This window comes from Sinocyclocheilus grahami, unplaced genomic scaffold, assembly GCF_001515645.1.
Source record: "Sinocyclocheilus grahami isolate Dianchi unplaced genomic scaffold, SAMN03320097.WGS_v1.1 scaffold476.1, whole genome shotgun sequence".
NCBI classification, from domain to species: domain Eukaryota; kingdom Metazoa; phylum Chordata; class Actinopteri; order Cypriniformes; family Cyprinidae; genus Sinocyclocheilus; species Sinocyclocheilus grahami.
In genome coordinates this window covers 637,108-660,171 of record NW_015505655.1, presented here as the reverse complement: position 1 = coordinate 660,171, position 23,064 = coordinate 637,108, and the positions used below count along the sequence as shown (strand labels likewise).

At 35.8% G+C, this 23,064-nt stretch overlaps 2 protein-coding genes across 2 annotated transcripts in view; one reads left to right on the top strand and one right to left on the bottom strand.

The window, feature by feature from the left end:
• LOC107553664 (vasorin-like) overlaps positions 1–15,318 on the top strand; it is a 32,405-nt gene extending 17,087 nt beyond the window's left edge. Inside the window, exon 3 of the mRNA XM_016235951.1 lies at positions 12,174–15,318. Within this exon, the coding sequence (XP_016091437.1) occupies positions 12,202–14,208 (2,007 nt within the window). The 5' untranslated portion in view covers positions 12,174–12,201 and the 3' untranslated portion in view covers positions 14,209–15,318. The remainder of the gene's footprint in view (positions 1–12,173) is intronic.
• LOC107553663 (coronin-7-like) overlaps positions 1–23,064 on the bottom strand; it is a 164,739-nt gene that overhangs the window by 52,064 nt on the left and 89,611 nt on the right. The window lies entirely within an intron of this gene.

The following is a 23,064-nucleotide window of genomic DNA, read 5'->3' as shown; positions in this document are numbered from 1 at the left end:
GTGTTTGTATTTATATATACATAATAAATATACACAGTACACACATTATGTAAACAAAAACTTTTATTTTGGATGCGATTAATCGCGATTAATCGTTTGACAGCACTAATATATATATATAATATATATATATACACATATATATATTTAAATGCATATAAAAATAAAAAATATTAAGAATAAAATTCATAGACATTTTATTTATAAGAGTATATATGTTACATATTATATATGTTAATATATAAAATACATTAAAACGTAATGTTTTTAGTATATTTATACATATTTAAAGTCTACTTGCATTGTGGCATTATGTTCAAAACAGTTAAGCTTGTTTAACCCCGTTACACAAAGTACTGTCATTTTCATTAGTGTAACATGAAAAGGTTATTAATATATAACATTTAAATGATTTATACATCATGGTAGCATTTGTTGTACTGTCTTTAATTAAAATTATTTAATAAAAAAATCACTCCAAATGTTATTTTTACTATAATAATAAATTATAGTAATTTTTTATTTTTTAATTGAATAAAAATAAAATAAAATAAAATGAAAAAATCATTTAAATAAAAATGATACATGAACATGTATTACAGTAATCAAAACCGAAATTCACAACCTCTAACTGGCGTAATTTTCCCATGTCGGTTATTTTGTTTTTTTAATCCTGTTAATACTTTCCACTTAAAAACATACTACCGTGTATGTAGTCACATGACTCCGCCACGTCCAGTCAGCGGCATGGAAGCAACATGAAGGAGAACTCAGACACAGAGTCACCTGAGCAACCAAAGAAAAATGCAGTGTCCGTCGTTTGGATGCATTTTCCGAACAATATGAAGTCAAATGTAAACATTGCAGAAAAACAGTTTCACCGTTTTTCCATTCCAATGTGCAACTTTTCCATTATTTGTCTATGTAAACATACGCTAGAAGGACATGTATGATCGCTGAGTTCGCTTCTTTTGCAGCATTTCAAGCATCCCCCTTTTAAGATGATGTGTCAAGTTAAAAGAATTTCAACTTTTACATGCAGCGCCGCTAATCAATGTCAGGTTCAAAACAGTGGACCAATCAGAAGGCCCCGGAGGCGGGAGCTTTTGTTTACAGTAGCAAGTTGAAATGGCAACTGGAGGCATTTACACTGCACCTATTTTTTTTTATACATTCCTGAGCACTGCATCTCGCGTTTTAGGCGCAAAGACACCTTCAGTGTTAATGGCCAGTAAGAACCTAGAGTAAATACTTGTGCATGTAGAGTGACAGGACACGATCACTGAGAGGAGGATCACATCCAACAGCGATCATGAGTCAGATTCACATCTATAACGCTATGAGCACACACGATACGCAGCCTGCTGATCCATTAGAGGTGTTCTATTTACATTTTGCACATGGCATTACTTAAAATATTTGTTTACAGGAGATGCACGTTATTATTTTCTACTTTTCACATTGCATTATTTAAAATTTTTATTTACAAGAGATACAAGAAGTTATTTTTTACTTTTCACATGACAATATTTAAAAATGGATTTGGTTTGCAAGAGATGCTGGTTATTTTTTACTTTTGAAATGACAATATTTTAAATCATTTATTTTGTTTGCAAAAAAAGCAAGTTATTTATTTCCAATGTTTTTTTTTGGAAACTTGCTTTTTATATTAAAACATGCACTTACATTAGAAATGCACTCTATTATTAGAAAAAGAAATCCCACCTTTAATAGTTGAGCATATTTACAGTACAAACCTTGTCAGTGAGGGCAAAAAAACAAGCAAGCAAAAACAAAATAATAATCATTCATTAATAGTAATTGAGGTAAAATGTTCAATTAATCGAGATTTTGATTTTAGGTCATATCGTCCAGCTCTACTTGAAATAATATCACACTGCAAAATATCTTTATGCAAAATATAATTTCTTATTTTTTGCCTTTTGATTTTGGGGCAAATGTGATATTTCGTGACAGGGGATTGTATTAGCATTCACAACACGCACAAAAGATCATGTGCAAAACCCAAAAGGCTCTAAATGTAGCATCGCCGTCACATGACGTCACCCCTAACAGATAACGCAGACGGTGGGCTAATGATCGTCTGATAGAGGAGCTGTCAGTGTGACAAGATTCAGATGCTCGTGCATGTTCAGATTCCACGCATTCTTACCTGCTGCACCAACAATAAGCTTGTTTGCATGTGTAAACAGGCACGCATGACATCCACGATTAAGAATGCCAAGCGATCACCTGATGGCGACTTTTTATGATGTCCGTCACAAGCGACGTTATGGGTGAAGAGGTGAAGGTTCTGTTTGATTTGTGTGCTTGCAACCCACAGAAGCTGGAAGGTACATGAGCTACAATTTATTTAAGCGATCGCTATCAATAAAACAATGGATAAATAGGAAGCGCGGGCGATGGCTTGTTTGAATGACAGAACAGGTAGAGTCACTTCAAACGAATGTTTAGAGTTGCATGGAAGTACAGAGGAATTTAACACACACCAGATTACATAAGCTCATCCTCTCTTAACTTTGTAGTTGGCCGTTCTCTCTCTGTATTAAAGCCATCACAGCTGTGGATGTTAGTGAGAACAGCATCTCTACGGCCTCTGCGGTCCAGCATGGACCACAAACCCGGTGCCGGCCTCACTCACACACATTAACTCTTCATTTCAGACCTCATGACTGCATGTTTAACACCACACCGCCTTCCTGACACTTAGTAAATGACGACAAAATGTTCATTTTTGGCTGAACTACACCTTTAAGGGCCTTCAAACAGTTCAAGATATTTCACTGTATAAATATAATACATCTAAATATATCTACCAATGGGCTAAGAATAATAAACTCGCTTTTACTTAATCTGCTCAATTTTGTTGCTTCATCAATGGTCACGTCAGCCAGTTTTCAGGACTGCCTCCTCGTCATATTGGCACTTCAAAAAACTGTCAGTCCTTCAAGAAAGAAAAATAACAATACTGGCAAACATTGCTAGCTAGCTGTGTGCACTTCAAAGGCTGCCACAGATCACCAGTGTTCTTGTGTAACCTGAGTAACCCTGAAAGGTCCTGTGTTTATCTGTCATTGAGTGACTTGTGACCTTTGCAGACCTGTGGAACAAACCTGAAGCCCACTCAAATGATCTCAAATCTGATTGCAAACCATGGAAGTTGTTTAGTTAATGAGATTAATGGCAGTGTAGACACTCCAAAATGGATTCTAACAATCTACATCAAGATTAATATCTAGAATGCTAACCATGGAAAAACATTTAAGCAAAAAAAAAAAAACATTGGTAAATCATAATTATGACATTAAAAGTTCAGATTTTGAGATACTAATTCATAATTATGAAATTTTGAGATTCTATTTGGTAATCTCATAATTTCAACTTTTTGTCATTATTTAGACTCATAATTATGACCTTATCATCTCATAATTTTGACTTTTGTTCTAATTCTCAACTTTTTATATCATAATTTAAACATTTTATGTTAATGATTTTTTGATATCACAATTTCAACTGACATTTATAATTATGGCTTTTTATCTCATAATTGAGTTTGTAGTAATTTAGACTTTTTATCTCGTAATTTCAGTTTTTCGTCATAATGACTCTCACAATTTCAACTGGCGTCATAATTATGATTTTTTTATCTCATAATTGAGTATGTAGTAATTTAGACTTTTTATCTCATAATTTCAGCTTTTCGTCATAATGACTCTCACAATTTCAACTGGCGTCATAATTGTTTTTTTTATCTCATAATTGAGTTTGTTGTAATTTAGTTCAGATTACAACGTTATAATTATGGCTTTTTATCTCATAATTGAGTTTGTAGTAATTTAGACTTTTTATCTCATAATTTCAGCTTTTCGTCATAATGACTCTCACAATTTCAACTGGCGTCATAATTGTTTTTTTTATCTCATAATTGAGTTTGTTGTAATTTAGTTCAGATTACAACGTTATAATTATGGCTTTTTATCTCATAATTGAGTTTGTAGTAATTTAGACTTTTTATCTCAATTTCAGCTTTTTGTCATAATGACTCTCACAATTTCAACTGGCGTCATAATTGTTTTTTTTATCTCATAATTGAGTTTGTAGTAATTTAGACTTTTTATCTCAATTTCAGCTTTTTGTCATAATGACTCTCACAATTTCAACTGGCATCATAGTTATGTTTTTTTTTCTCATTGAGTTTATTGTAATTTAGACTTCTCAATTTTAAGTGTCATAAGTACTGCTTTTTATCTCAATTTCATTTTCTGTCATAATGTCTTATTTCATAATGACTTAACGTCATAAATATGATTTTTTTTTATCTCATAATTGAGTTTGTCAAAATGTAGACTTTTTCTCTCATAATTTCAACTTTTTATCTCACAATTGATTTTATTATCTCACAATTTCAACGTTTTGTGTCAAGGACTTTTTATCTCAATTTCAAGTTGTCATCTCATAATCGAGTTTGTCATAATTTAAACTTTCTCTCATTACTTTTTATCTCATAATTTCATTCTTTTTCATAATAATGTATTTTTATCTCATAATTATGACTTTTTCTCACAATTTCAACTTGTCAATTATGACTATCTCATAATTCAACAATTTATGTCAATGACTTTTTATCTCATTATTGAGGTTGTCAAAATTTAGACTTTCTATCTCTCAATTACAACTGACGTCATAATGACTTTTTTATATCATAATTTTTTTATTTGTCAATTACTTTTTATTTCACTTTTTTATGCCATAATTATGACTTTCTATTTCATAATTATGATTTACCAAAGCAAGTCTTTTTTTAATGAGGCAGAAATGGTCTTCCATACACAGTAGCTTCTTAGAGAGCTAATCTTAATGAAGAATCTCTGTGAAATGGAGGTGCGCTGACAGCAGGGCTTTGAGATCATTGATCAATCAGTGCTGATGGAGGACAAGTAACAAGTGTGCATGCTTGCTAGAAGCCTGATATCTGGCCTCCGCGGCAGACGCAATGCTAATTCCTCAGAGTGAGTGCTTGTAAATCCATTTCCTTTTGGATTGCTCACTCTAAAGTGTACGGCAGACATCTGCAGTCTGTCCGTCCCTTCCTTTCCGGCAGTCCACACGGCTGATCCCTGGTGAAGCACGCAGTGCTCCAGCTGCAGTCTGGCACGGGCCACGGCATCTGCGCAGGCACACGTCTGGAGCATTGGGTTTCAGCGCAGCCCCGAGGGCGACAACAGGCTGAAAGCACCTGCCCGCGCTCGGGATCGTAACTTAAACCTGCGAGTACCTGCAGCGAAACGTCTCTCTGATGTCGGAGGCATGGCAAAAAAAGAACCTGATGAGATCCATTTGCAGCCTAAACACAGTCTAGACATGCCTCCTGCAGCCTGCAGACGAGCAGCTAATTGAATGGCGAACACTGTTGATTCTTTGTTTCGTAAATGAGTGTGTCAGGCTGAGGTTGTGGGCAAAGATGGTTATCAGCACCACCATGAAAGATCTGGGGGATTGTTTTCAATGCATTCACTATGATTGAAGCTGATCTAACCGTTAAGGGGTTATGCAACAATTACAAACTCTTATGAAAATGTTGAATTAATCCTTTATGTCTTGCCTAATGGTCCCTGTCCGTGTTTATTATAGCTAGCTAGGTTTAAAAATATTTCTTTAAAATTATAAGTACTATTTATTATTTGAATATATGTGACCAAATATAAATATATTTAATAAATGAAAATTACATATTCAAAAAATGTAATAATTAAATGTTAAATAAAATATGTACTTTCAGATTTATTAAATATAAATTTAGCTAATAAGTCAATACATATAATTGTTATAAATGACTGATATAAACTATAATATATAAACTTAAATTTAAAATGATAAACTATAATGAATATTATAGTTGTTATTAGATCATACTTTATTTGAATATGACTAAATATAATTAGAATAAATTATAATTATATTAAATAAAAATGTAAACGTATTTATTAAATATAGGAATATTGAATTTTGTAGAATTTAAAAATATTTAAAATTATATTCAGTATGAGGTCTTACTGTATTTAAATATACGGTATGTGTCAAAATATAGTTTTAATCAATTAAATTAATATTTAATAATAATAAAATGTAATATATTTATGAAATGTACCAATTTAATTTGGTAAAAATTTTAATAATTTAATATTATATTTATTATTAGATCATACCGTATTTTAATATGTGACTAAATAAAATGTTAAGTTAAAACAGCTTAAACTATTTATTTAAAATATATTTATTAAAATTGAATAATATTTACATTTATCAATTTAAAAAATACTATATATATTAGACCTTACTGTATTTGAATATATGTGATTTTGAATGAGATTTTCATCACATAAGGACTTTGTTCTGTCACACAGAGTGAATATATTATTTTCAGTCTTCTAAAGCCATAGCATACAGTGAATACAGCGAATGAGTCACAAAGTTGAGTCACTGTATAATTGTCATGGTTTGGGAAATGGTAAACGCTTAAGAAAACATCTTCTTCCAACGTGAAGAAACAACACGAATGACAGATTTACAATTTTGAGTGAACTATTCCTTTAACTCTCATCACAATGCAGAAAAAGAGCAGTGTTTTTATTCAGTCTGCTCCATTCAGACAGGACCGCAGACAGTAATGGCAGTGACATGCTCTTATCCAGGTCATGGCTGTAAATCCTAAACCAAAAGAAAGCTTCCTTCAACTAATGATAGCCACGCTTCACAAAAACAAGGAAGAGAGAGCGGTAGAGCGCAGGTGTTTGTATGGACTTCTCTACTGGTGAAGACAAAAGCGTCCTAGTCCTCAATCAGAGCAGCGCTCAGCTTTACCTTCAGCTTTGATGTGTGTGTGTTTTTTTTGTTGTGGTCGCATGAATATATCAGAGGGAGTGTTTAACCTTGTGAACTTGAAATGAAGCCTTCTTTGTCCTATTTAAAACACAATAATCTCTACTCAACTGAATTATTACACACTCCACAACAAAGGGGAAGAAACACACAACATCCGGTTTGGCAGGTATAGTCACATTACATAACACTGAAACGCTTCCCGTAAACTGTAGCTGTTAAAGTGGCATGTACAAACTGACATGCTTCTGTATGAAGATGATTTCACTCCTGCTGTCATGAATCGGTGTCTTATGGCAGTGTGCTGTCAGGTTGAGGGATGTACTGGTGCATTGTTTCTTTCGGTTTCAGCTCACAGAGACAGAGATGTGGGCGTTTAGGGTTAACGAATGAATCCTGAAGTCTGCTACTCTAGGAAGAGCTGATGTGCACATCTTGTTCAGTAATCTACTGCGAAATAAAAAGCCACGAGATGCTGCCAGGGTCCAAAATTAACGTAACAACTGCGAATTCAGCCTCAGTCAATTTTTTAAAAATAATATATAATATTTTAATAAAAATTATATAATTTTAATAAAAATGTTAATGAAATAAAAGTTAATTAATCAAATAAATATATATAAAATTTAATATAAATTGTGTAATTATTTCTCATTCTTTTCATTATTTCTTCCAAAAAAAAAAATTTAGTTGTCATTAACTTTTTGCAGTTACTAAGAATATACATAAAAAAAATGTATATATGCATTAAACTGCAATGTGCGCACAATATATATTAAAAAAAATTATGGTTTATAAATAATAACTAATTTCTACAAGTTATACTAATAATTTATATGAAATTATAATTTTAAAACTAAAAATTTATCAAATTTCAAAAAATATAAAATTGGAAAAATATAAAATAAAATTGTGTATATATATATATATATATATATCAATGCAATTAAATATATATACACACATGCGCGCGCGCACACACACACAAAAACATAAAATGTATAAAAAAATTATAACATTTCTAATATATATATAAAAATAATATATATATAATAACTGCAAAAAGTTACAGACCAACTACATTTTGTTCCCTACAGCCAATATGTTCTCATACTTTGTTTCTCATACTTGTAGTATTTAGGACCCTGGCTGCTGTAACATTCAGTTCTGTCAGTAGTGAAGGTGGCCCACATGAGGCCCTCGACACACACCTCCACAACTCCTGCCTAACTTCCTGATCACACGTCATAACTCGGCCTCCTCTGTCCTGCTTCAGAGTGCACGAGTCTGCTCTGCAGATAAGAGCTCTTGACGAGGGTCTGCTGGAGCTCTGATTGTTTCGGCCCACTTCACTCTCTTGGCTCCTGGCATCGGTCACCTCCACCTCCACGGCCCCTGCTGACGGCCATTCCTCTACCGCTCATTTCTCGCAGCTGTTTTCACTGCTTTCAGATCACGAAACGACAATGAAACACAAGACTTTTCCTTTCCCGGCAACTTTTCTTTCGTGCTTTTGTTTTTGTCTGCTAAAAAGCCTTAAGCAACAATGTCCTTATCACCAGCTTTTATCAACACATTTTCAATGGCAAATACATTTCTTTGAATGAAAGGCTCCATGTGGGGATATGCAAAGCACCAGCCGCTCGAACGACACATTTGATGGCGAAAGGGGGAACTGAAAAAGATGTAGAGAGATCTTCACAGTCAGTCATTAGTAAGGATGTGCATATTTTCAGCTAGTTGAAAATGAAATATGCTTAGTAATGGGAAAACACCTCATGTTTATATAATTTCAAATGAGCCACTCTGTCTGTCTCCAGCACAGAGGCACTTGACTTAAAGCCACCCAGCATGAGAGTCACTCAGAGCAGAGCTTTACTGTAAGCCCTGAGAGCTGTTTTCTCATCTGCTGCTTGATAAGATGCAGCCGCTGGAGGGAAGGAGGAGATGGAGTATCTGTGTGTGCTGGACGGGGTTTTATCAGAGATCAGACTCAACTCCCACTGCATGCGTCTGCCGGCTGACTAGATCGTGTCTTCTGATGCTTTGGATTGATGTGCACTAAGATAAACAGCCAAAAATTTTTAAAAGTTCAGGCAACAGCTTTATCTTCATACTTGACCTGCTACGAGCCTCATCTTTCTGCCGGATTCTGCTGCTGCTTCACAAGAGTGGTTAAACTACAGTTAGACTATCCTATAAAAATAGTTACAATCCAAACAAAATAATACTAGAATTGGGTATCAGCAACTACATAATGATTGCATAATTAGAAATCGTGTGCTACCTACAAGCCGGAGTGAAACTGCCCTCTGATCTTTCTATGAAGGACTGCGGTTGTTCATGATCCTCATTCACAGATCTCACAGATCCTAAAAATGAGCAAGAGCACTTGAGCTAAAAAAAATACATTTCTGCTTCCTTCATTTATTTGGTCCATCTCTCATATCGCACAAATTCAATTGAGGACATTCCCACGGTACTCTGAGATCCAGACACCATGGGACAGGGCCGATCTACGACCCCCTCATGATTAATTGCCCATAAAGCACTGCGCTCCACCTGTTATCGGGTTATCTGGAAGGTCTTGGTGTTTTTTTCCCATCCCTGCCTCCAGTAAAACAGCTAATCAGCTCTCACGGACTGTAAAGCGCCATGCATCACTGAAATGAGAGCTTTAAGTGAAGGAAACAGTGCATGTGTTACTCTTTCACTCACCCTTGTTGTAAGATCTTGTTGATTCTAAGAACAACAGGTATACGGTGCCAAAACACGTCAGCGAATCGATATCAGTGCCCGAACATAACAAAACATTTCTTTCATGCCCTTCTGAACCTTATGTGATCTTCCTTCCAAGTACTAACATTTCAGACACATTTTTTTTGCTTTTGTGTCGAGAAAAAGTTTAATTAAATAGGACAAAATGCAGTCGGACCAAACAGCGCACACGTAATAAGCCGAGGATTAGTTTATTTTTTTGTTTTATTAATATTTTAATTCATTTTTGTTGTAATATTTTGTTTTCATTTAATTTTGGTTACAGTTTGAGTCATTCTATTGTCTGTTTTTGCTCTTTTTTTATTAGTTTTAGTTTTTTTTTATGTCCATATATTTGTTTCATTCATTTTTATTCCAGTTTTAGTTTAAGTTATTTTAGTACATTAAGTTAAACTAAATTAAAGTAAGAAATGTTGCCTTGGCACATAGCTGACATAAATTAAGTTTAAGTTTTTTTAAAATATTTTATTCTATTTAAAAAAAATATTTATTTATAGCAACAAAACCATTTGTACGGTTTTAGTTAACTGCAATGACCCTGAAACTATTTAAAACAACTTAAAAATATATGTATTTAAATATTAGGACGTATTAAAGGTGAAATATTGTAATAATATAATAAATATTTTTAAAATATTTAAAACTATAAAAATTAAATGCAAAGCCCATAACAAAATGACTAAAACATAAAATGAAAACTGAAAAAAAGTGAATTGCTTGTGAATAATACTAAAATAACACTGCAAATAGTCACTGTCATTAATGTCACATCAAAGAGCCCACTCTCATTGAAAATGCATGATTTCCAGTCGCTTTCAGCAAGAATGCACCTTGCAATATAATTAAAAATATCCAGACATTATTGAAAAGATCTTTAGAAACTTGCAATGACCTCACAAGACTACTAGCAACTTTCTTTCAGCCAACACAGAATAAAATACGCCTAAAAAAGCTAACTTGATTCTGAGATATTTCCTATTGTAAATAACTGCAGAACAACACAGGGATCAGCAGCCGGGCAATGAGAGTGATGCTTCAATAATGCAGCAGGAGGGAACATAATAATCCTACTATCTCTGTACTATTCAATAAAACCGAGTGAGGGAACTTCACCTCAGCATGAACTTCTAATATAAAACCCCCCACACTGTCCAAGAGAGAAACAGAAGAAGGAAAATCATGAGGGAGAATGAAACATCTCCACCCCTCCTTTCAAGGCCTGCTGCGACTGATCTCACAGCAGATGATAAACCGTTTCCCCAGCTCACTTCAGTCTCCCAGATTCATAGCCCTTTATCTTTCTTGTTCTCGCTCTCCTCCCCGACTCTCACGTTCCTCCCCAAAGGTGTCTGAGCTCATCTGATGAGCTCTGTGTCTGGTGTTCAAGGTCAAACCCTTTGTAAAATTTGAGACGGCCTTGGCGCGTACCAGTGCATCTCTGGATCTCAATATGAAACTAATGATTATAAAATGACTGAATGTTTGTAGAAAGACACAAAGTGTACAAATCACTCCCAAAAAGACTCTCTAAGGCCACTATGTGCAACAATGATTCCGTATGTGTGTTGTAAACAATGATGGAACTAAATGTCCAGCAAACAGCTGCAATTAGAGATGCACTAATTAAAATATTATACTATTTTGTTTAAAATAAATTCAAAATTAAACACTAAAAACTACAGTCAATTGTAGTGTTGGATCCGAGTCCACCCTGTCGAGTCTGAGTCGAGTCCTTGTTTTTAACCAGTCGAGTTTAAGTGGGAGACATTTATTAGTCTTTTTAACTTAGTTATGTTGTTACTTTTTTTTTTAGCTTTTTTGTTACACATGACATGGATTCGTCTGTACTCTGAAAAATTTCTGCATTCCAAATGTCCTAGTCCAAGCTAATTCACAATTCCAGTCTGAGTCCAAGTCCTGAGTCCAAGTACCACAATTCGAATCAACTGTTTTAAATGCTACATGTTAATTTAAGCATCATAACATTATGGAAAATGGCGTATCATTTCAAAATCTGCTAAAGATTTCATAAAATAGCATTATCAAATTATAAAATGCTGTCAACGGTGCTGGCAAAGGTCAACATCACTTTTAAGTCCAGTATAAGGTTCCAGCAGGCCTGTACGTCACTACCACTGCCTATTGTTTGAGTACAACTATGTCAAGAGACCTCGCCTTTGATCACCCGTTGAAAGCACTTGGTCTAAAGCAAGCCTTTTATTCAGCCACATAAAAAGGCTGACCTCATTGACTCAAGCAGAGAAATAAACACCATGGCATGTATTGCAGTATGCCCTGAAAGGGGACAAAAACAAACAAAAGAGTAACTTTATCAAGTTTATCAATTTACTTTAAAGCTTGAATCATTGATTCATGCCATTTCTAAACTTTGTCAAAGTTCAAGACAGGTGTATGTTTAAACATGTTTTAAAGTAAAAAATACAATGTGAAGTTGATTGTGCAAATGTTTACTTGGTTTTCTTGTTGCATTGCAGGCTTTTAGGGGTGATTGTCGGCAGCAACATGAAGCTCTTCCTCCCTCTACTGCTGCCCCTCCTCTTCTATCAACACTTGTGGTCCCCGGCATTGGCCGACACCTGTCCGAAGGACTGTACCTGCCAAGTCCAAGACTCCATTTTCTGCTTTAGCCGCAAAGACACTAAAATCCCCAACGAAGTACCCACAACGACTAAGAATCTCTATGTGTTCAAGAACGGCATTGAGTCACTTTCCCAAGAGGATTTTCTTGAGTTGGAAAGCCTGGAGATGCTGGATCTAAGCCAGAACAAGTTGACCGAACTGCCAGATCATGTGTTTGAACCCTTGTCCTCTCTCCACAACCTGGACCTGTCGGCTAACCAGATCGTCCATATATCCAAAGACAGCTTTGCTGGACTAGAACATCTGGAGAGGCTATATCTCTACAGCAACCTCATAGAGATCATCCATCCTGCTGCTTTTGATGGCCTACAGCAACTGCTGGAGCTCAAGCTGCAAGGTAACAAACTGACAATAATGCCTGCCCTGAAAATGCGCCATCTGCTTCTGCTAGACTTACGGTTCAACAGCATCCCATCGCCAGGGCCAAATGACCTCCAGACACCCAAGTTGGAGTCACTGAAACTAGGTGGGCTGGGGCTTAGCAGTCTGAACGAGGAGCTCTTGGGAAGCTTCAAGAACCTCCATGAGCTTGACATCTCCAACAACCAGTTAACAACCTTTCCAGGGGTTTTGCGGGAGGCAAGGGACTTGGTTACTCTGAGTTTGGCTGGGAATCCCATGGGACCTGTGAAATGGGAATACTTTGAGAAACTCTCAGAGCTTCAGGAGCTGGATATCAGCAATCTAAGCTTGCAAGGGTTGCCAGAGACTTTAACCCAGCTCTTTCCTCACCTACAAAGGCTGACTGTTGCGGAAAACCCTTTCAACTGCCTTTGCAATCTGGCTTGGTTTCCAAGTTGGTTGCGAATCAAGCAAATTCAGTTGGGTAGGACGGAAGAGACACGCTGCCACTTTCCTCCTTTTAATTCCGGGAAGGTGCTGGAGAGACTTGCGCAACGAGAATTCGGATGTCCGATTACCACAACTGTTACGACTCGCACAGTAAAGACCACTGCAGTACCGCCAGCCCCGGTCACCAGTTTACCAAGTACCACTCAAGCAGTCCTTCCTGCCAAACCTAGTGATAACCCTTCTACGGAAGCTGACAATGACCCTCCACCTCCCACGCCAAGTACTAGTATCGACCCAGATCTCAGATCAAACTTCTGCCCACCCAATATCTGCCTAAATAGAGGAACATGTTGGCTGGACAACAAAGGACGTTTGGAGTGCTTTTGTCTACCAGGAACATCAGGGAGATACTGTGAAAAAGAGGAAGACCCACTACCCCATGAGGAGCCTACAGAGGTACCGGAACCTGAAATAACAGCAATGGTAACTAGCTCCTCAATACTCTTAGACCTTCAGCGGTACATCGCTATGCGCCCCCACATTCGTGGTGTAAAGTTAACTTACAAGAAACTTTCTGGACCGGATAAACGTGCCAAGCACCTCAACCTTCCAGCATATTACCTGGAATACACATTGCGTGGACTTCAGCCAAACTCTACGTACTCTGTATGTGCCAGTCCATTGGGCGAACTGGGGGATGTGGATAGAGTATGCATAGAGACCCAGACGGTCAGTCAGCAGCTAACTCCCACTGGAGCAAGACTGGAGGACCCAAAGCTCACTACAATGCTCATCCCTGCAGTCGCCATCCTACTTCTGCTAGTCCTAGTAGCCGTGGCTGTTGGGGTAGCTTGCTACATGCACAAAAAGAAATCAAAGGGACACCTGGACTTAGAATGTGATCCTTCACAGCTGGAGCTGGAGGGTCGGAACAATGGGGCGCTACCTGAAAAGCAAGAGATTATCTCCTGTCCGTCAACAACACAGAACGGTGGCTTGGACTTCGAGGTGCCCCTTATGCAGGATAACTGTACTGCGAACAACAACAAGAACAGTTTGAAACCTTCATATTTCTGATAATTGCGAAAGGTTTGTGACTTACTTGCATGCTAAAGCATGAATGATATGGCCTTACAAGCTACCATTTTGGACAGCGAGACCACCCACCAGGTTCTTTGAAAAGAGACGGTGGCATTTAGGTGATTCCTGGTGCAATCCTATAGGGGCATTTCTGTCCAAATGACATCCTCCTAAGTGCCTTTTATCGTCTGAAAAATCTGAAAGACTCTACATGCCAAACATTCAACCAAAGATTTGGGGGGATTTTAAAATGGCTGGCAATCGTAAAAAAGGACATACAGCTGACTGAAAAAAAAATGTAGGTGAAATTTTGATGTGTAGCGCCTGTGTGCAACTCTTATGAGCTGCGCTAACTGTGAACCGTAAGCCCTACAAGTGAGTGGGTAACTGAAGATATGGAAGATATGGACTTAAGTAACGAGGCTGACTCTTATGATGCTTTGTCTAACTGATACACATTGTTTCTTTGTTTTATATTTGTACCTTTTTTGTAAATGTTTTTGTACAAATATGTGACTGTTACCAGGCGGCTGCTCTTCCCCCCATATCTTGTGACTTAAAAAGCACCAGCTTATAAACTTTGAAGATTAAATTTTACTTGTACCACCAAGTGAATCAAAGGCTTTAGTTTAGAAATGTCAGACAGTCTAAGCAGTTGAAAGTCTATCCAAACATGAAACTACAGTAAATCCTTCCTCTATTTTTTAGCCCCTATCCCCTTCGTCCTCAGAAAGAGACACTAAACTACGGTTGAACAGGAGGCAGATTAATATACATTATGCTCTTTTGTAAACACAAAATAGGCCCGAAATATATCATTGGAAGCTACAAACTGGTGGGAGCTTTTAAATTATTTATTATATAGCAAAAAAGGGGTTGTTTCCTAGGCCAGTCTGCAAAATTAACCTTTGCACTATTTACATTACTTGGCGGAGATTTCCAGTCACTTGCAGTCAACACCATTTTGCTTTAAGATGTTCAAAAACATATCTAAACCAGTCTAAAAACACACACACTCCAACTCTCAGCTCTCCAGAGCTTACCATTCATGTGCAAGATATAATGAAAAAGCATAAAACAATCTAAAAACCATCCGGGCTGTCATTGATCACTCTTAACTAGCTCCTCAATACTCTTAGACCTTCAGCGGTACATCGCTATGCGCCCCCACATTCGTGGTGTAAAGTTAACTTACAAGAAACTTTCTGGACCGGATAAACGTGCCAAGCACCTCAACCTTCCAGCATATTACCTGGAATACACATTGCGTGGACTTCAGCCAAACTCTACGTACTCTGTATGTGCCAGTCCATTGGGCGAACTGGGGGATGTGGATAGAGTATGCATAGAGACCCAGACGGTCAGTCAGCAGCTAACTCCCACTGGAGCAAGACTGGAGGACCCAAAGCTCACTACAATGCTCATCCCTGCAGTCGCCATCCTACTTCTGCTAGTCCTAGTAGCCGTGGCTGTTGGGGTAGCTTGCTACATGCACAAAAAGAAATCAAAGGGACACCTGGACTTAGAATGTGATCCTTCACAGCTGGAGCTGGAGGGTCGGAACAATGGGGCGCTACCTGAAAAGCAAGAGATTATCTCCTGTCCGTCAACAACACAGAACGGTGGCTTGGACTTCGAGGTGCCCCTTATGCAGGATAACTGTACTGCGAACAACAACAAGAACAGTTTGAAACCTTCATATTTCTGATAATTGCGAAAGGTTTGTGACTTACTTGCATGCTAAAGCATGAATGATATGGCCTTACAAGCTACCATTTTGGACAGCGAGACCACCCACCAGGTTCTTTGAAAAGAGACGGTGGCATTTAGGTGATTCCTGGTGCAATCCTATAAGGGCATTTCTGTCCAAATGACATCCTCCTAAGTGCCTTTTATCGTCTGAAAAATCTGAAAGACTCTACATGCCAAACATTCAACCAAAGATTTGGGGGGATTTTAAAATGGCTGGCAATCGTAAAAAAGGACATACAGCTGACTGAAAAAAAAATGTAGGTGAAATTTTGATGTGTAGCGCCTGTGTGCAACTCTTATGAGCTGCGCTAACTGTGAACCGTAAGCCCTACAAGTGAGTGGGTAACTGAAGATATGGAAGATATGGACTTAAGTAACGAGGCTGACTCTTATGATGCTTTGTCTAACTGATACACATTGTTTCTTTGTTTTATATTTGTACCTTTTTTGTAAATGTTTTTGTACAAATATGTGACTGTTACCAGGCGGCTGCTCTTCCCCCCATATCTTGTGACTTAAAAAGCACCAGCTTATAAACTTTGAAGATTAAATTTTACTTGTACCACCAAGTGAATCAAAGGCTTTAGTTTAGAAATGTCAGACAGTCTAAGCAGTTGAAAGTCTATCCAAACATGAAACTACAGTAAATCCTTCCTCTATTTTTTAGCCCCTATCCCCTTCGTCCTCAGAAAGAGACACTAAACTACGGTTGAACAGGAAGCAGATTAATATACATTATGCTCTTTTGTAAACACAAAATAGGCCCGAAATATATAATTGGAAGCTACAAACTGGTGGGAGCTTTTAAATTATTTATTATATAGCAAAAAAGGGGTTGTTTCCTAGGCCAGTCTGCAAAATTAACCTTTGCACTATTTACATTACTTGGCGGAGATTTCCAGTCACTTGCAGTCAACACCATTTTGCTTTAAGATGTTCAAAAACATATCTAAACCAGTCTAAAAACACACACACTCCAACTCTCAGCTCTCCAGAGCTTACCATTCATGTGCAAGATATAATGAAAAAGCATAAAACAATCTAAAAACCATCCGGGCTGTCATTGATCACTCTGTTAAACTGAAGAAATTTCAGAATCTTAAAGTTTACCACAAAATGCCTAACTGAATAGAGACAGTGGGAAGCTGTGCTGATTTACCTCTGTGAGGAAATGTGTTACTATTTTAGCACTTGTTCTACAACCTGTCAAATTATGTTTCTAAAAAATAAAATAAAAACATAAAATGAAATTGTGTTTAGTGTATCTGAAACCTTCTGCTCAAAAGGAGGATTTGTAATTGAAAATATTTTCGTTGTTGTTGTTGATGGAATATCCAAACTGGAGAAAAAAAAAATCTCAGCAGTATGAAGTATTGAAAATATTTGTGAATATTTTTGATAAGATCTGCCTCTAATTTTCCCGGTTTAATTTGGGAAGCTCTTTTTTATACTTGTACAGAGATGTGTGTATATGTATGATATGTATTTTCAAAAAGCTGCAAAGAAAATTTTAAAAATGAATGAAAATAAACTACAGTTTTATATTCTCTGTTTCTCGTTCAAGCTAGCTGGTCTGATTAACAATTAGGCTCACTGACGTTGAATGCATGTCTCTGTTTAATGTGTTTTTGGTAATACGATTTAATAGCAGAAAAATAGTGTTTTTTTCCCTTTCCAGGGGAGTTTGCACACTGAGAGAGAGCGCTAGCATCCTCAACACCACCTGCAAACGCACCACCCAAAGCAAACTTTTATGAGGAATTTTTGAGTGCCAGGGAAAGGTAATAGATTTTCCTTTTATGGAGAAAGCTTGATGTAAACAGGAATTTTTATTAAAAACAAACGATCGCCAAATCTAATAGGTGCCGTTTGGCCTCCATCTACGTCACTGGACTGACGATAATGAGCATTGTTTGTTAATACACACATCCTTTAGACTGACCACCCACCTGTTTAACAGGTACATGTGGACGGGTTTCCCACAAATGCTCACACCGCCTCCAAAGTCTGCTTATCAAGCATCCAGCAGCAATCTGTTGTATATTAAGCCCGTTTAACAGCACAAACACATAAAACAGCCCACCGCTGTCCAGCATTTCCATTTGTATTGCGCGCAATCATGTCAAACTATTAAAAACAACAAAAACGCATGGTCTTGCCTGTTAACTCTAACTGAGAGAACAACAGCCAAGGCATCAGATGGAGGCAAATTTGGCCAGAAAGCGTACAAGCGCACGTCAGTCACAGGATGTGTGTGTGTGCAGCTGAACGTGTGTGTGTCTGCTTTCCAGCTTTTCAATAAAAGGCCTCCTTTATTCTGTGATTTTAAGAGAGCTGGACCTCTGGCCACGCTCCAAACTGAGCGGCTCAAAGGGCCTATTATAGACACCCGAGCTGACTTTTTCAAATTATCTTCCAAAAATTCCACAGAAAATGACTGCTGAGTAAATATTGTTCTGCTCCTTGTTTTTAAGTTGGGCTGCAGAGGTTTTGTTTCTAAAACTCAGTTGTAGGGTGATGATGCCAGGGCTTAGCACAGAGTCACGTGTCTTCGACGAAGAGGTTCCCCTTCACATTTTTGTCCTGGTTTATGCCTCATTCGTGCCATAAATACCCTACTGTTACACCAAACCTACAGGTAAAAACATGAGTATGAGCCTCAGTCAGGTAGACGGCAGGTTTAATGATAAAGAGGCTGTGAGGGATCGATTTACAGTCTAAGGATGCACTGGTATTCAAATTCTGGCCGATAGCAATAAGGCTATACTTATTTTTTTGTCCAGTAACCACAAAAATTCTATATATATTACTTCAAAGAAAATAAAAAAAACACTAAAAACTAAAAGAAAAGCTTGTACGCTACTAAAGAATTTAGACATCTTGACAATATAATGTGCAATAGGACAGATAAATATAGCTTTTAAAATTTACTTTAAGAAATTATGAAAAATAAGTCTAGTAAAGGGAAGATCTAACCAGCTAACCCTCTAACCTTTTGGTGATGCTGCAGTAAATTGTAAAATAGGCAGAAAAATTCAATATTTAATATCAGTTAATGATACGAAAAATTTTTTAACAAAACCAACGTAATCTTAATATATTATGCACACTTATTGATAAATAACTGGAACCAGGGAGTGTTATTTTAGTATTTATACACACACACACACACACACATATATATATATATATATATATTACTATTTTGAATTAGTACATTTGTGATGTACTGTTTTTATTATTTTATCTTTTAATATTTCTGTTTTGCTTTTTTATTTCAGCTTTACTTTTTTTAATTTTAGTACTTCAAATTCTACTTATTTTATTTCAACTATTGCCATTAGTTTTAGTTTTTTTTTGGGGGGGGGTAAATATTTATATTTAGCTTCATTTTATTTCAGCTTTAGTTATATTAATTGTAGTACATCAAATTAAACTTATTTTATTTCAGTTAGTTGCATAGGAAGTTTTTTTTCTTAGTTTCTTAGTTTCAGTATTTCATCTAATATTTTCATTTTATTTTAGCTTTTCAATATTATTCGAAGAAAATGTACTCACAATACTAAGCAAAAATAAAGCAACGTGAATGCTTTGACACAAAACAATCAATGAACAATTAACCTCACACACCTGCAGGTAATAGATGGCTGCATAGGAAAACATCCCAAACCAAGGCCAAATACAAAAAACTCGACAGTCCCACACACTATCGATACTTGCACATATATTTTATTAACATTATTTTATCAACAATTGCAATATGATACGAGTAAAAAATGTGTTTTGAGAAAATAATATTATGACGTGTTTCGTCATTGCTTGTAATTGGTAATTATGTATCATTGCACTGATCGGTCATGTGTTGTTTTTAAATGAGTCTGTGCCTGAATATTTTATGTTTACCTGATGAAGGTCATGGGACCGAAATGTTGTTAATAAAATATATGTGTGTAAGTATCGATAGTGTGCGGGACTGTCGAGTTTTTTTGTATTTGATACAAAACAGAAACCATCTGACAGAACAGATACCACTCATTTTAATGCAAAATAAGGTTTTATAAGAATGTATCATGTTTTAATGACTATATGTACTAGATTGTAATTTTGCATAAAACGGAAAAAACTACCAACAACACGTACACCATTGCAAAATGTCACATTCACTGCTAACAGGCTTGGGTTTGGAATTAAAGAAAGGGAAAGCAACAATCAATCACTGCCTATTCTGTTCATTGCTGCCTGAGGTTTTTGTTTGATATGAGCGATACAGTAGCGGGAAAACAGAGAGACAATATCTCACCCCATCACACGACTGGCCACGGTGAGTTTTGGATATAACAAGCTGTTTTGGATATAACAAAATAGAGACATCTCTCAAATAAAGATATTTTTCCCCCAAATATACACCCTGCATAGACTACTGAGTCTCTGAAAGGCACACGATTTGTACGGATTGGCCTCTTGTAGGGTTTGAATCCGGCCCCGGGGCCACGGACCACAGGAATGCTGCTGCTAGCATCGCAGATAGAGAAGATGGGGACTGGGAAGACTGGAATCATGAAGAAAAATGAAAGAATAATGACAGAAGAATGGCGTAAACACTGAGCTCCGCATGAGGCATGTGGATATTATGAACCGCAAATGTGAAAGAGAAGGATGGAGGGGGATTTCACTGAACAATGGAGAAGAAGAAAGGCATGAGAGGAAAACAAGCTGGGGTACTAACGCTCAAACCTCAGAGGTGCTGGATCCTGGAGATGGTTCTGGTGGGATGTCCACTTACTAAACAAACGTTTGGGAAAATGAAGAGTGATGCCAATAATTTTCTGCATCAAATAGTGAAATCAGTGACCCGTTATATCTGATATTAACATCCATCTCATCATGTCACTGCATGTTGATGTCCATTAGACCAAAACTCTTCCACAAAGCTCATACAAACAGGCTTTCCAAACTTCCAGATCAAATAGCTTTCTTTTAAAACCATTTTTTCTTGATTCACTGCTTTACGGTTTTATTCAATTTTATCATCAAAATGTACAATCAAATGAATTTATACAATTTTTTTTATTTATTTAGTTCTCTGGCATTTTGACCATTTACTTAAATGATAATATAATTCAATTGTTAACACTTTACAGTAAGGTTTCCATTAGTTAGTTAATGTATTAGGTATCATACAATGAACAATACTTTTACATCATTTACTAATATTGGTAATTTCTTAATACATTAAAAGCATTTCAGGTTGTATCGATTATTAGTGCCAGTGCTTTTATGAACAAATGTGAATTAACATTATTAAAGAAATCATCATCATCATCAACAACAATAATATACATAAATAATGATTAATTAAATTAAAGCAAATTAATTTGTATATTAAATAAATAAATAATTGGTATGTAAATATTAATATTAATTGATAAATTACATTAAAAATCTAGGAAATATATAAATGTTAAATAAAATATTAGTTGCCGTATTATGAAATTATTAAATAAATCAATAATAATAATAATAATAATATGTAAATAATTATTAATTCAATTAAATTAAAGTATATATTAAATAAATGTTAATGGATTACGTAAATATAAAAATTATAAATGATAAACTAAACAATTTATAAATGTTAAATAAATAAAATATTAGGGATGTTATTAGAATCCACATTACTAAATAAATGAAACTACTACTACTACTAATAATAATAACAATAAATGTATATATTAAATAACTTTAAATGTAAATTGATATATTAGGGATGTAACGATTAACCGCGAGCCGGTTGAAAATCGATTCAAATATGTGACGATTCAAATCGGTTAGATGCTAAACAAATCGCGATTCATTTAGGGGGAGGAGTTTATATGAATGCATGTCTGAGGGGAACTTATTGTCTTTAGAAAAGTTTAGATGGTATTTGTTATTTTCCCCTTGCCTCTGTATAATGCATATTAAAGTTCATAAGTGCAGCGCTGCTTTGTTTACAGGGGAAACCAAGGAAATGCTTTAAGCGCCACCTGCTGGCAGAGAGTGAATCTGCATCTCGTTCAGCTCGTCTGCTGTTTCTGTTTCATGCAGATATTTTTTATGTATAGTTTCACAAAACTGAAGTCAACACATTCTGTTTTTGCTTCAAATTTCGAATTTTTGCTAATTTTGATTAAAAACTGCTCATGTTGCATGTATGCAGCATCTTTGTTTGGATCATGATTAAAATGCAGTGGTTGCCTCTAATTTTAAAAGGAAAGAGCGCAGACAAAGCCTTAGTTTGTTTATATGAAGAGATTTCTTTTATTTGTGTTAATTATTTATTTGATTTTGGGCTTGATTTAAAATTTCAATGTAGTTTTGTTATTTACATTTACATTATATTTAAATTGTCATTTAGCAGATGCTTTTATCCAAAGTGACTTACAAATGAGGACAGTAGAAGCAATCAAAACCAACAAAAGAGCAATAATATGCAAGTGCTATATTAGTATATTATTATAGTTATATTTAAATTTCACAAAGAAATGTGCAGCATTTTGTCCAAGCAATAATAAAAGGACACATTTAATTTATAATTTGTCTTAAATCTCATTTTGTAAAAAAAAAAATTAAATAATCGTGAATCGAATCGTGAGTTGAGTGAATCATTACATCCCTAGGATATATAAATATTAATATTAATTGATCAAATTAATTAAATTACAAATGTATTACATATATAAATATAAAAAACATTTATAAATTAAAATGAACAAATTAATAAATGTTGTAAAAAATATTGTTCATTGTTAGTGATACCCAATGCATTAACTAATGTTAACAAACAGAAACTTATTGTAAAGCGTTCATGTTAAATTTACAAAGTATTATTTTATTAAAAAAAAGTTCTTATACAATGTGTTTTATAGTTACTTCCATTTTTATCAGTTGTTTCGTGAATAGGCAGTTCTTTCCTGTTGTACAATGTGGTCTTATGCAACCCCAACCCCATGGATGAGCCTCACCTGAGACCAGATCAGGATCACCTGAGACTAGATCACCTGACACCAGACCACCTGAGACTGGATCACCTGAGACCAGATCACCTGACCACTTGAGACT